The 13435-nt window shown below is 46.2% G+C and overlaps 1 protein-coding gene across 1 annotated transcript in view; it reads left to right on the top strand.

Moving 5' to 3' along the window:
• Positions 1 to 6195: 6195 nt before the first annotated feature.
• Positions 6196 to 13435, top strand: part of LOC121547252 (elongation of very long chain fatty acids protein 6-like) — a 29288-nt gene continuing 22048 nt past the window's right edge. The window contains exons 1-2 of the mRNA XM_041858421.2: positions 6196 to 6617; positions 11692 to 11823. Of these exons, the coding sequence (XP_041714355.1) occupies positions 6526 to 6617; positions 11692 to 11823 (224 nt within the window). The 5' untranslated portion in view covers positions 6196 to 6525. The remainder of the gene's footprint in view (positions 6618 to 11691; positions 11824 to 13435) is intronic.

Here is a 13435-nt window from a genome sequence, read left to right as displayed (position 1 = left end):
TTATTTCAAATGTGTAGAAATGCTTGAATGCTTGTATTAAATGGTTTATTTGTCTGTGATTAGGTTTTAACAGAATTTTACATGCAACAGAATTTCAAATGGTGCATCGGTGCAAATTGTTAACAGATGGCATGGCAACAGACTCCACATTTGAATGTTTATTTCTGTTATATTATGCAGTGATCAAATTAATGTGTATTTCTGTTATATTATGCAATGATAAAATGACAGGCCTGGGCATATTGATTTTGTAATAATTGATCAGTAATCCCTATGCTGATTCTAGCTGCCTACTAATATTTAAAAAGTGACTCAGCACCCTTTTACTCAGATTTAGCTAGGTTAAATCAGGGAGTAAGTACAGCTTGGGATATGTGGGACATAGTTTGACCACACAAAGCCTGCAGGTGTACAAGTGTGTAACAAGTGAGTAATAGGACAAATATAACCACTCACCAATATATTAATATTATGTCAGGTTCTGCTGACAAGACACCATTGGAATGCATTGGTCTCTGTGGGCAATTAGTAGGCATTAGTGTATTTTCTATAGGACTACCTTTGACCATAGTTGGAAAGTGTATGCTACAGTTGTCAAAAGTTAATTCATTGTTTAATAATAGTGCATAACTGATAATATAACTATTCCCTGTCTGACTGGCCACAGCATCCCTAGAGGGGGCTCAAAATGTTTGGCATAGGCTACTCTCAGGTGTTTGTGTGTGTTGAATCAGTCAAATTGAATGAAAAATGCTAAATCCGTCATTGATCACCATCCAGTTGAAAGCAACATGAGTGTACAACTATTCTATGTACAACGATTCAAGCTCCGCCTTCTCTCCCTCCATCACTTTGGCTTTCAGTCCATGAGAGCAAGGGGACGTTGTCTGATGACTCAAACTGAATTATTCAGCTGCTTTATCATTCGCTACGTACTTCAGTCTGGACTGCCATCATTGAAGTTGATCGTGGTGACGTCTAAATGAGGGGTGTTGTACAAAACAAAGTCATCAGCAATTGGATAATCTCTAACCAATCAAAGTATCAAAGCCAATGACGAATTTTCTAAATGAGTGTTCTGGCTCTGGCCCAACCAGTGGTGTTGTGATGCCTGGAGAAGTGGGTACTCTAATTTTGCCCAAAATTTCCCAAATGCCCTGCCCGGCGAAGGAAAGGTGTGAAAGATTATATGAGAAACAGTGACATACACTCTGAATGACCTAAAATTATAAATCCTATATTGGTCTTTCACAGTCAGGCCAACCCAAGATGTACTGTGCAAGTAGGCCAATAGTAGGCCTACTATTGAAACAGATCAGTTAGGCTGTCAACTGAGTCAGAAATTCATCTTCGCTCTCAAAGTCACACTTTTTTAATAGAAAAACTACTAAATTGGATGTTTTAAGTCCATAAGAATGCTTAAAACTGTTACAGGAGGGGTTCGCAGTTCCGGAGCGACCCACTAGGTGTCATCCTCCGACAACCTTAGGCACCTCTTCACTCACAGTCGGGACTAATCATCTTCCTATTGGTGTCACCTGTGTCTATGTGATTCAACTGTGTATTTATGCCCTCACTTCCCTGTGTTCCCTTGCTAAATTTTCTCTGCTAATTTCACTATGCCAAGCAGTACTAATCACTGTTGGATTGCGGGACGTATGGACAGGTACGTGAGAAGTGTTCTCCCTGTTTATTTATTACATAGTTAGCATTTCGTATTTTGGGCTGTCTGCCTGTTTTTTGGAGTAATAATAATAATAATAATAATAAGGGTTATTTGCTCCGCCTTTCTTTTCTGTGTAAAGTCCATTATTTTGTATCCTGGCTTCGGGACCATCAGTAAAGTTCCTTGTTTCACCATCTCTACCTACTGCCTACTGTCTAACCTGCACCGCACCTGGGTCACACCAACCCTTACAGAAAACTGAGCCACTATGGACCCAGCGGAGGCAGCACAGTATCACAGCGCATTGGCAACGCAGGGATCCATCCTGAACCAGCACGACCGCAGCCTGCAGCAGATCACCGAGAATCTCCGCCAGCTGAGATGGACACCCGACCAGCACCGGCAGCCGGCGGAGCGGAAGCCGCGGCAGCGGCGTCTCCAGTCTCGCCTGCGACATCGCGGGAACCCCGCCTACCACCTGCGGAGAGGTACGACGGACGTTCAGAGGGCTGCAGGGAATTCCTCACCCAGTGTTCCCTGATATTCAGCCTCCAACCCTCCTCCTTCCCGATGGAGCAGGGCTATCACTCTGTTGATGGGTCGGGCCCTTTACTGAGCTACCGCGGAGTGGGAGAGCCAAACTCTGGCGGGCTCCGATTCCTACCTATTCACCCGGGAGCTACGCAAGGTGTTCGACACCTTTCGGGTGGTGTTGGGGCACGAGGCTGGGAGGCGGCTCATGGCCTGTCGGCAGGGTGACCGTTCGGTGGCGGACTGCTCCGTGGAGTTCCGGACCCGGGCTCGAGAGGCAGAATGGGAGGAGGCCGCCCTGGTCGTCCTTTACGCTCAGGGGCTATCGGAGGGGATGAAGGACGAACTCTTCTTCAGGGAGCTGCCTGAGCGACTGGACGGCCTCGTCAACCTCTCAGTGTGGGTAGACAATTGGCGTCGTGAGAAGGCACACGAGAGACGCATAACGCAAGGCATGCCTCCGCGTCCCCCTATCAGCCCGGAGGCTTTCCGCCGATTCCGGGAGAAGACGCCTCAGGAGGAGGCTATGCAGCTGGGTGCGGCGCACTTGTCCAGGATGGAGAGGCAGAGGCGTCTGCGCCATGGACGTTGCCTGAACTGCTGCCAGACAGGTCACCACAGCGAATCATGCCCGGAGAAGCTGGGAAATGGGAGGGCACCCCTCCCGATACTAGCGAGCCGGAACCGAAACCCCAACTCCACAGACTCCCAGACTTTTCTCCCCGTCAGGGTTCAGTGGGCCCACGCTGCGCGTCGGGTGCATGCACTGGTGGATTCTGGGGCCGCGGGAAACCTGATGGACGTGTCGCTGGCCCAAGGGTGGAGCGTTCCGTTACACTCCATCTCTGATCCGGTTCCGGTCATGGACCTGGATGGCCGGCCGTTGGGTTCGGGCTTCATCACCCGGCGCACTGTCCCCGTGCGTGTCCAGGTAGCGGGGGGGCTATGGGAGGAGATCCAGTTTTTCATTGTGGACTGTCCGGAGTATCCCCTCATCCTCGGGCACCCCTGGTTGGTCGCCCACAAACCCCAGATAGACTGGTCCACGGGGCGGCTCATCCTGGAGGGAGGCGGAGTGGAATTACGACGTGGGGAACCGTGAGCTGCTAGCGGTCAAGCTCGCCCAGGGGGAGTGGAGACATTGGCTAGAGGGGGCCGCCCATCCATTTGTCGTATGGACTGACCACAAGAACTTAGCCTACATTCAGAGGGGCCAAGAGGCTCAACTCGCGCCAGGCCAGGTGGGCGTTGTTCTTCACCAGGTTCCGGTTCACCATCTCATACCGTCCGGGGTCGAAGAACACCAAGCCTGACGCGCTCTCCCGACAGTTCGACCCCATGGACCTGGTGGAGCGGGACGACCCCATTGTCCCCAACGCCCTGATTGCTACCCCAGTTTCGTGGGGAGTCGATAGGCTGGTCAGAGCAGCGCTATGGCGGGAGCCCGATCCGGGCGGAGGTCCATCGGGGAGGATGTACGTACCCAAAGCAGCGCGCTCACGACTGCTTCAGTGGGCGCACGCATCCTACCTCACCAGGCATCCGGGGAGCGCCAGGACATTGGAGTTCCTGCGTAGGAGGTTCTGGTGGCCATCTGCTGAGGGGGATACGCGCGCCTTCGTGGCTGCTTGCCCGGTGTGCGCGCAAACGAAGAGCTCACGTCAGCCCGCGGCAGGGTCCATGGCCTTCCCCAAGATGTGGTGTCGGATCGGGGCCCTCAGTTCGCCTCCAGGTTCTGGAAGGTGGTCGCCACCTGCCTCGGCGCCTCCGTCAGCTTGTCTTCCAGCTTCCATCCCCAGTCGAATGGGCAGACGGAGCGCTACGCCTCTAGCAATCCAGCTACGTGGAGTCAGCGACTGGCGTGGTTTGAGCACGCCCACAACACCCTTCTCTGCTTGTCCACCGGCCTGTCCCCCTTCCAGTGCCAATACGGGTACCAACCCCCCCTATTCCCCGAGCAAGAGGAGGAGGCGGCGGTCCCCTCGGTCCAGGCCCACATCAGTCGCTGTCGCCGCACCTGGAGGCAGGTACGGGCGGCGCTTAAGCGGGCCTTGGTCAGGTCTCAACATCAGGCCAACTGCAGGCGTTGCCCGGGACAGAGGATCTTCCCCTCCGCGTGGAGTCCAGGAAGCTGTCCCCCCGGTTCGTCGGGCCATTCAGAGTAGTCCGGCGAGTCAACCCAGTGGCATACAGCCTGCAACTTCCCCCCCACCATACGGGTGCATTCCACATTCAATGTGTCCCTCCTCAAGCCCGTCGCCACCTGTCCCCTAGCTCCCCCTCCTTGTCCTGTTCCCCCACTGCGCCTCGTCGGAGGGCAGCCGGCTTTTACTATGGACCGGATCCTGGACTGCCGGCGGGTGGGGAGGGGTCTCCAATTTCTGGTGGACTGGGAGGGTTATGGGCCGGAGGAGCGGTCCTGGGCACCCAGGAGGGACATTCTGGACCCAGGGCTGATAACAACATTCCGTCGCCTCCACCCGGAGGCGCCGAGGTGAACGGCTGGGGCCGTTAGTCGGGGGAGGGGGGCACTGTTACAGGAGGGGTTCGCAGTTCTGGAGCGACCCACTAGGTGTCATCCTCCGACAACCTTAGGCACCTCCTCACTCACAGTCGGGACTAATCATCTTCCTATTGGTGTCACCTGTGTCTATCTGATTCACCTGTGTATTTATGCCCTCACTTCCCTGTGTACCCTTGCTCAGTTTTCTCTGCTAGTTTCACTATGCCAAGCAGTACTAATCAGTGTCTGATCGCGGTACATATGGACAGGTACGTGAGAAGTGTTCTCCCTGTTTATTTATTTTCTCAGTCATAGTTAGCATTTTGTATTTTTGGCTGTCTGCCTGTTTTTTGGAGTCTTATTTGCTCCGCCTTTCTTTTCTGTGTAAAGTCCGTTATTTTGTATCCTGGCTTCGGGACCATCAGTAAAGTTCCTTGCTTCACCATCTCTGCCTACTGCCTACTGTCTAACTTGCACCGCACCTGGGTCACCCCTCATACCAACCCTTACATAAAACACATCAGGTTTTCAATTTTTTTTTTTTTTTTGTGTAGTTACCATTTAACATTGAATTAAGAAGGTTTTTGGGGAAGCCTTTCCATCTACCAGAAAATGTTAGGCGTATAATAGCATCACTATATTTTTCCTGTTCCTTAATTGTTTGAAACCTGGACGTTTTACTTCATATTATGAGTCATGTCTTACATTGCTTCAAAGTAGCCTATAGCCAAAATCCCACCAGAGAAACGTGGAGGCAAATATTTTATAAAGACTTACTCATATGCGTTCTCCTGTTCTATTGTTTCTTTCAACTTTCTTTCATTGTCTAGCAACCAAAGCCATTATCGGAGTCATATTAGCAACCCATGATAGTTGTTGCATTTTTAGATCTCCCCTCTTTCTACATTTCTAACCGATATTTCCATCTCTGTCCATGAAACCTCTTGCATTTTAGAACGGTGTTTACATTCACGTGTAGACCTACTGCCTTGTGCACATCGCTGCACCTAAAATGTGAAGAAATAATAGTTTATCAACATTTTAAGCTAAACATTCTGATCTGTTCCATCAGCCTTATTAATTGATATGCGGTGAAGACACTAATGTCCATGGGCTTGGCGCAGCGTTTGGCCGGAGCTAGCCTCTGGTCATCACTAGTTACCACAGCCACAAAGTCATAAACCCTGCCTATTTCTACCCAAAATGTGTTTTTAACTTAACCTTAACCACATGCCTAACCCTAACAGTATGCCTTTTGCCTAACCATAACCTTAAATTAAGACCAATAAGTTAATTTGAGTTTTCATGAATTTTTACGATAGACCTATTGCCAATTTTTACTTTGTGGCTGTGGTAACTAGTGGTATCAACCAGATGTTACGGTTTTCAAAGGGTAATGGTAAGAGAGCCTGTGACGCGACTTCCGCGTTAGGACCATAATAAAGCGAAACTCCATCTTAACTCCTCCTCCACATTTACTGGATTGGTTGAACAGTGCACAGAAGACCATCTCCCCCGACCGTTTTTTTTTCTTCTCGTCAAGACCAGTCTGTAGGTGATCAAGTTTCAGGCGTTTCTTTTTATGCTTGATACGTTAGGTTAGGCCGGAGCAAGGAGTTTGGGGTAGCCAGGCAAGAGGGGAAGTGATTGCGCTCGGCCACTGTGCGTGAGTTACAGCCGGGAAGTGCATCTCTACTCTCTACTGCATACTCCCATTTGCTCCTAAACCTAGAGAATTCACTTGATATCTGTTGGGTTGACAGTTGATTTGACAGGGTGAAAACATAGACCTGGATTTCTACTTGGGGAAACTGAAATAACGAAAATGAACGAGACAGAGCACATCCCGCTTGCAGAATACGATTTTGAGAGAACATTTGATGAAAAGGGCGCTCTCGAATGGATGCAAGAAAACTGGTGAGTAGGCTACCAATCCATCCCTGGATAAAAGAATAGCCTAGCCTACGTGGTCTAAAGCCGGTGAATTCCCTCCCTTCGCCGCCAATTTTGGATGGATTGAGCTCTCATCCATACACTATGTCATGTAGGCTACACGGCTTGCTTCGCACCGCAAAGAGCCATCGTTTACAGATTTACATGTGTATCGAAGAGCGGATACAATTTGTTGTGTTAGTTTTGACTATGCTACAAAGTAACGTTTAGTCAGTCGTTGATACATAATGCTACTGTAAATTGAAATACTTTTTATAGTTCTCCGGCCTCTTTTGAAATGTCCTTGACGATGCTACCAACTTAACTTCAGTTTTCATGTGCATGGTTATAACCGGTTATCTTTTATTAACGTTAATGACCTTTGATCCATCGCATGATGCAGAAGCCATCCCCTCTGCTGCTTGTTACATTGTTACTACAATATGACGTCAAACTCGATGTATAGCCTATCTGCTGCTCACTTCAGTTTGTGTAACATGCACGTGCAGTCACATGCAATGAATGAGTACTAAATATCTAATGTGATGATTACTGTATTAAATACATAGGCATAGATACAATATAGGATATCAATAGGCCTACATTTAATAACTTTTAATATCAACTCAAAGGCTCTCCCCATTAAATGAGTATGGGCTACTCAGCACACAAACCAAAATGGTCTCAAGTGCTTCTCTTTGTGTCCAATCAAATGTGTGAAGACCAAGACAGACCACGTTTCTGCACAGACTTACTTGGGATTTTCTAAACTTAAGAGACAGTCTCAGAGGCAAGAAAGCTGTCAATGTGGATTGAAAAATTCCTGGAAATGTGCAGTGTTGGCCAAATAAATTCACCCTGTTTCACCCTGCCCATGCATTCCTCAGATCGAGCTCATTTGTGTAGGCTACAGCAAAGCATCAAAGTGGAGGATAGCCGGAGTAGTCTAAAAGCACATCTAGTGAGGCACACAAAACACCAATGCTTTGCTTGCATGTGACATCCAGGCCTACCATGCTGTGATTAATGGGCGAGACCTGCTTCAGCATGCATTCTGCTGATAAGCCAAACAAGCTAGCTAGTTGAATAGGCAGAAATGTCTGCTTTCTGAGAACATTTGCTCCCACAGGACCCTCCATCCCTCTCTTGGCTCTCAGGCCCTCATTTTCTCTCTTTCAATGAGCAAAATAAGGCCCACACATTATATTTGACCTCCACCTCCAAAGGATACAATTACTACCGATTCTCTCCATTCTCCTTTTCCCTCTCTGTAATGCCCATCACACATTCCCTGTATCCCAATGCATAGCTAGTTATGATAAGGCAGTCTACTCTGCATTGTTTGACACTCAGAAATAGGGAGTGCACTACATTGAGCCACTCCAGTTTACACAAGTGGCGCAGCGGTCTAAGGCACTGCATCTCAGTGCTTGAGGCGTCACTACAGACCCCCTGGTTCGATTCCAGGCTGTATCACAACCGACGTGATTGGGAGTCCCATAGGGCGGCGAACAATTGGCCCAGCGTCGTCCGGGTTTGGCCAGTGTAGGCCATTTAGAATTTGTTCTTAACTGACTTGCCTAGTTAAATAAAGGTAAAATAAAAAAACACAAATGGAGGGGTTCACTGGAATACTTGAGCGATCCTCGCTATATGAGCCACGTTACAATTCCCAACAAGTGTGTTAACCCTAATGGCGCGATACATAGGTTGTTTGTCTTTCACGACAGTGACCCGGGTTCACTTCCCTGTGGCAAAATGCATGAATAAATCAACTTAGCTGTATAATAGTTTTACATTTGTTTTTGACTATCCGTAGACACAGTGATGGTATTGCACTTAATGCTTCCCTATAGAATCCTTCATCAGTTTAGTGATGTTTGGGACAGAGAATGACCACTGAAGCCTTACTGCCCTGTATATAGTCCTACTAAACTGGGTCATCTGGTCTGTCATCAAAAGAAACCCCCTCTGCAGTACACACATCATTGCTTTTTAGTATTCAGCCTTATTCGCCTGAGTGCCTCAACTGACCTTTTGGTTTAAAAAATTGTCCAGTCAGTGATCTATCTAGTATTCTCATTGCAACCCGCTTCCAGCTGTTTTCACATTGCATCACAGTTGATTTTGGACGGGAGCGATATATACTCAATCTAATTGCCTGATTACCCACGGGCTGCAGTAGTAGATGTTCTGGTTAGTATGTCAACATCTAAGTTTGGTTAATCATTGGTTCCATGATTACGAATAGCGATGGGGACTGTAAAATAGAGGGGATAGAGGGGGGAACAGCTCATAATAATGTCTGGAATGGAGTAAATGAAATGTTTGATACCATTCCATTTACTCCATTCCATCCATTGCACTGCATTCCAGCCATTATTATGAGCCGTCCTCCCCTCAGCAGCCTCCACTGTTAATAGCCTTATGTAACATCATCTGTATAATGACAGTAAGGTATCAGTCTGTGGGAATTTAGATGATCGGGTTTAGCTTAGCTCGCCTCGTGGCTTGCTGTGTGTGTACATTCAGAGGACTGCCACCAAGTAGAAAGGAACTAGAAATGTGAACTGCAGTGTCAATCCTAAAAGTCGGCTAAGGACTGGTTCATCCATTCAGAATGATCATTGATCACATAAATGCATGGTTGGAGTCTAAAATACACTACCGGTCAAAGGTTTTAGAACACCTACTCATTCAAGGGTTTTTCTTTATTTTTTTACTATTTTCTACATTGTAGAATAATAGTGAAGACATCAAAACTATGAAATAACACATGGAATCATGTAGTAACCAAAAAAGTATATTTTATATTTGAGATTCTTCAAATAGCCACCCTTTGCCTTGTTGACGGCTTTGCACACTCTTGGCATTCTCTCAACCAGCTTCACCTGGAATGCTTTTCCAACAGTTTTGAAGGAGTTCCCACATATGCTGAGCACTTGTTGGCTGCTTTTCCTTCACTCTGCGGTCCGACTCATCCCAAACCATCTCAATTTGGTTGAGGTCGGGGAATTGTGGAGGCCAGGTCATCTGATGCAGCACTCCATCACTCTCCTTCTTGGTCAAATAGCCCTTACACAGCCTGGAGGTGTGTTGGGTAATTGTCCTGTTGAAAAACAAATGATAGTCCCACTAAGCCCAAATCAGATGGGATGGCGTATTGCTACAGTATGCTGTGGTAGCCATGCTGGTTAAGTGTGCCTTGAATTCTAAATAAATCACAGACAGTGTCACCAACAAAGCACCCCCACACCATAACACCTCGTCCTGCTTTACGGTGGGAAATACACAGTCTCCTCTGAACAGTTGATGTTGAGATGTGTCTGTTACTTGAACTCTGTGAAGCATTTATTTGGGATGCAATTTCTGAGGCTGGTAACGCTAATGAACATATCCTCTGCAGCAGAGGTAACTCTGGGTCTTCCATTCCTGTGGCGGTCCTCATGAGAGTCAGTTTCATCATAGCGCTTGATGGTTTTTGCGACTGCACTTGAAGAAACTTTCAAAGTTCTTGACATTTTCCGTATTGACTGACCTTCATGTCTTAAAGTAATGATGGACTGTCGTTTATCTTTGCTTATTTGAGCTGTCTTGCCAAAATAGGGACTTGGTATTTTACCAAATAGGGCTATCTTCTGTATACCACCCCTACCTTGTCACAACACAACTGATTGGCTCAAACGCATTAAGAAGGAAATAAATCCAGGACCTCTATACCAGGCGGTGTCAGAGGAAGGCCCTCAAAATTGTCAAAGACTCCAGTCACCCTAGTCATAGACTGTTCTCTCTGCTACCGCACGGCAAGCGGTACCGGAGTGCCAAGTCTAGGTCCAAAATACTTCTCAACAGCTTCTACCCCCAAGCCATAAGACTCCTGAACAGCTAATCATGGCTACCCGGACTATTTGCACTGCCCCCCACCCCATACTTTTTACGCTGCTGCTACTCTGTTAAGTATTTATGCATAGTCACTTTAACTCTACCCACATGTACATATTACCTCAACTACCTCAACTAGCCGGTGCCCCCGCACATTGACTATGCAACGGTACCCCCCTGTATATATAGCCTCCCTACTGTCACTTTATTCTATTGTATATATAGCCTCCCTACTGTCACTTTATTTTTACTTCTGCTCTTTTTTTCTCAACACTTTTTTGTTGTTGTTTTATTCTTACTTTTTTGTTTAAAATAAATGCACTGTTGGTTAAGGGCTGTAAGTAAGCATTTCACTGTAATGTCTGCACCTGTTGTATTCGGCGCATGTGACCAATAAAATTTGATTTGATTTGATTTGATTTGAAATTCCACAAATTAACTTTTAAGAAGGCACACCTGTTAATTGAAATGCATTCCAGGTGACTACCTCATGAAGCTGGTTGAGAGAATGCCAAGAGTGTGCAAAGCCGTCAACAAGGCAAAGGGTGACTATTTGAAGAATCTCAAATATAAAATATATTTTGATTTGTTTAACACTTTTTTGGTTACTACATGATTCCATAGGTGTTATTTCATAGTTTTGATGTCTTCACTATTATTTTACAGAGAAAATAGTAAAAATAAAGAAAAAACCTTGAATGAGTAGGTGTTCTAAAACTTTTGACCGGTAGTGTAGAATAAAGACAGCCTCCAGCTATTTTTGTTTTTTTTCCTGTTGAAAAGCAATATCCCAAGTATAAATACAGTAAAATACACTCACTAAAGGGGGGGGGGGAAATGTTTTGAGCAAAATAGTGTTTTTTAGACAACTGCAAACTTCAAGGAGTAGGGCATTCAAGGAGTTGGTCTGATGGTGCCCACTGATGTCATCGACCTCCCCCCTTGCTTGAGGGATAATAGTAATAGAGAATAAAAGAGGTAAGCCCCTCCACTTGTGCCACATCATGAGGCACCTGGTGTTAAATGAGGTGAAAAGGCGACTGGAGTAGGACTTTAAAGCTTGTCTGCATTTCCACCCTGCTCTCATCTAAATCATGGCCTAGGGCACAGGTAAGTACACTAATCACTTAAGAACAGGTTTGATTATGTGTTTTTGTGTTTATTTTTTCCTCAATAGGAGCAAGTCCTTTATGTTCTGTGGACTGTATGCTGCGATCATCTTCGGGGTCCAACACTTCATGAGAGAGAGGCCCAAGCTGAACCTGCGCCGACCACTTGTCCTCTGGTCACTCAGTCTGGCTATTTTCAGGTGAATGACACACACTGACCACTGTGTTGCAGTAATATAGCTTTATGTGTATTCCTAAACAACATCAAACTATAATCAATCATTCAATAAATTACTCAACCAATCAGTGTGAGTGAAGCTCTAACTGAACAGTGGTGGTGGTTAGCCTCGTTATCCTCCCTCATCCTTGCTAACCTCAGCATGGGAACTGTTGGCCACAAAGATGTTTGTAGATAGAGCTAGTTCTCTCTCAGAATTAACAGGAAGTGGCCTTATCACAGTGTTTAAATGGACTATTGATTTAGGGGGTGACATTTTCCTCTTCTAAACACACACATGGAGTACGTAAAAACAGGGATTTCTAGAGTGATATCTGAAAACCTCTCCTTTATAACTCCTCTTCTTTAAGGACATCCATGAGCACTTTGGAGCAGGTTTTCATCAAGGATCTCTCTGTACTTTGCTCCGTTCATCTTTCCCTCAATCCTGACTAGTCTCCCAGTCCCTGCTGCTGAAAAACATCCCCACAGCATGATGCTGCCACCACCATGCCTCACCATAGGGATGGTGCCAGGTTTCCTCCAGACGTGACGCTTGGCATTCTAGCCAAAGAGTTCAATCTTGGTTTCATCAGACCAGAGAATCTTGTCCTTTATGTGCCTTTTGGCAAACTCCAAGCGGGCTGTCATGTGCCTTTTACTGAGGAGTTGTTCTGTCTGGTCAATCTACCATAAAGGCCTGATTGGTGGAGTGCTGCAGAGATGGTTGTTCTTCTAGAAGGTTCTCCCATCTCCACAGAGGAACTCTAGAGCTCTGTCAGAGTGACCATCGGGTTCTTGGTCACCTCCCTGACCAAGGCCCTTCTCCCCCGATTGCTCAGTTTGGCCGGGTGGCCAGCTCTAGGAAGAGTCTTGGTGGTTCCAAATTTCTTCCGTTTAAGAATGATGAAGGCCACTGTGTTCTTGGGGACCTTGAATGCTGCAGAAATGTTTTGGTACACTTCCCCAGATCTGTTCCTCGACACAATTCCTTTGACCTCATGGCTTGGTTTTTGCTTGGTCTGTCTTTCCAAATCATGTCCAATCAATCTACCACAGGTGCACTTCAATGAAGTTGTAGAAACATCTCAAGGATGATCAATGGAAACAGGATGCACCTGAGCACAGTTTCGAGTTTCATAGCAAAGGGTCTGAATACTTATGTAAATAAGGTATTTAAGTTTTTTATTTTTAATACATTTGCAAACATTTCTACAAACCTGTTTTCGCTTTGTCATTATGGGGTATTGTGTGTAGATTGATGAGGGGAAAAAATAATTGTATCCATTTTAGAATGAGGCTGTAATGTAACAAAATGTGGAAAAGGTCAAGGGGTCTGAATACTTTCCGAACTCACTGTATAATTGGCTGTGAACCAGGGTTGGGGTCAATTTCATTTCATATCCAGTTTATTCAGGAAGTACACTAACATTTAAAAATGATCTTCAATGTTTTTCCATGAAGAAAATGTGGAATTGGAATTTGGTAAACTTTCTGAATTGACTGGAACTGAAATGGAATTGACCCCAACCCTGCTGTGAACTCAGATATATACCCAACAACCATATGTAATCCAGGTGAAGTCCCTATACAAT

Source organism: Coregonus clupeaformis, chromosome 31 (assembly GCF_020615455.1).
Source record: "Coregonus clupeaformis isolate EN_2021a chromosome 31, ASM2061545v1, whole genome shotgun sequence".
In the NCBI taxonomy this organism is placed as follows: Eukaryota; Metazoa; Chordata; class Actinopteri; order Salmoniformes; family Salmonidae; genus Coregonus; species Coregonus clupeaformis.
The sequence above is the reverse complement of the archived record's forward strand: the minus strand, read 5'-3'. Positions and strand labels throughout refer to the sequence as shown.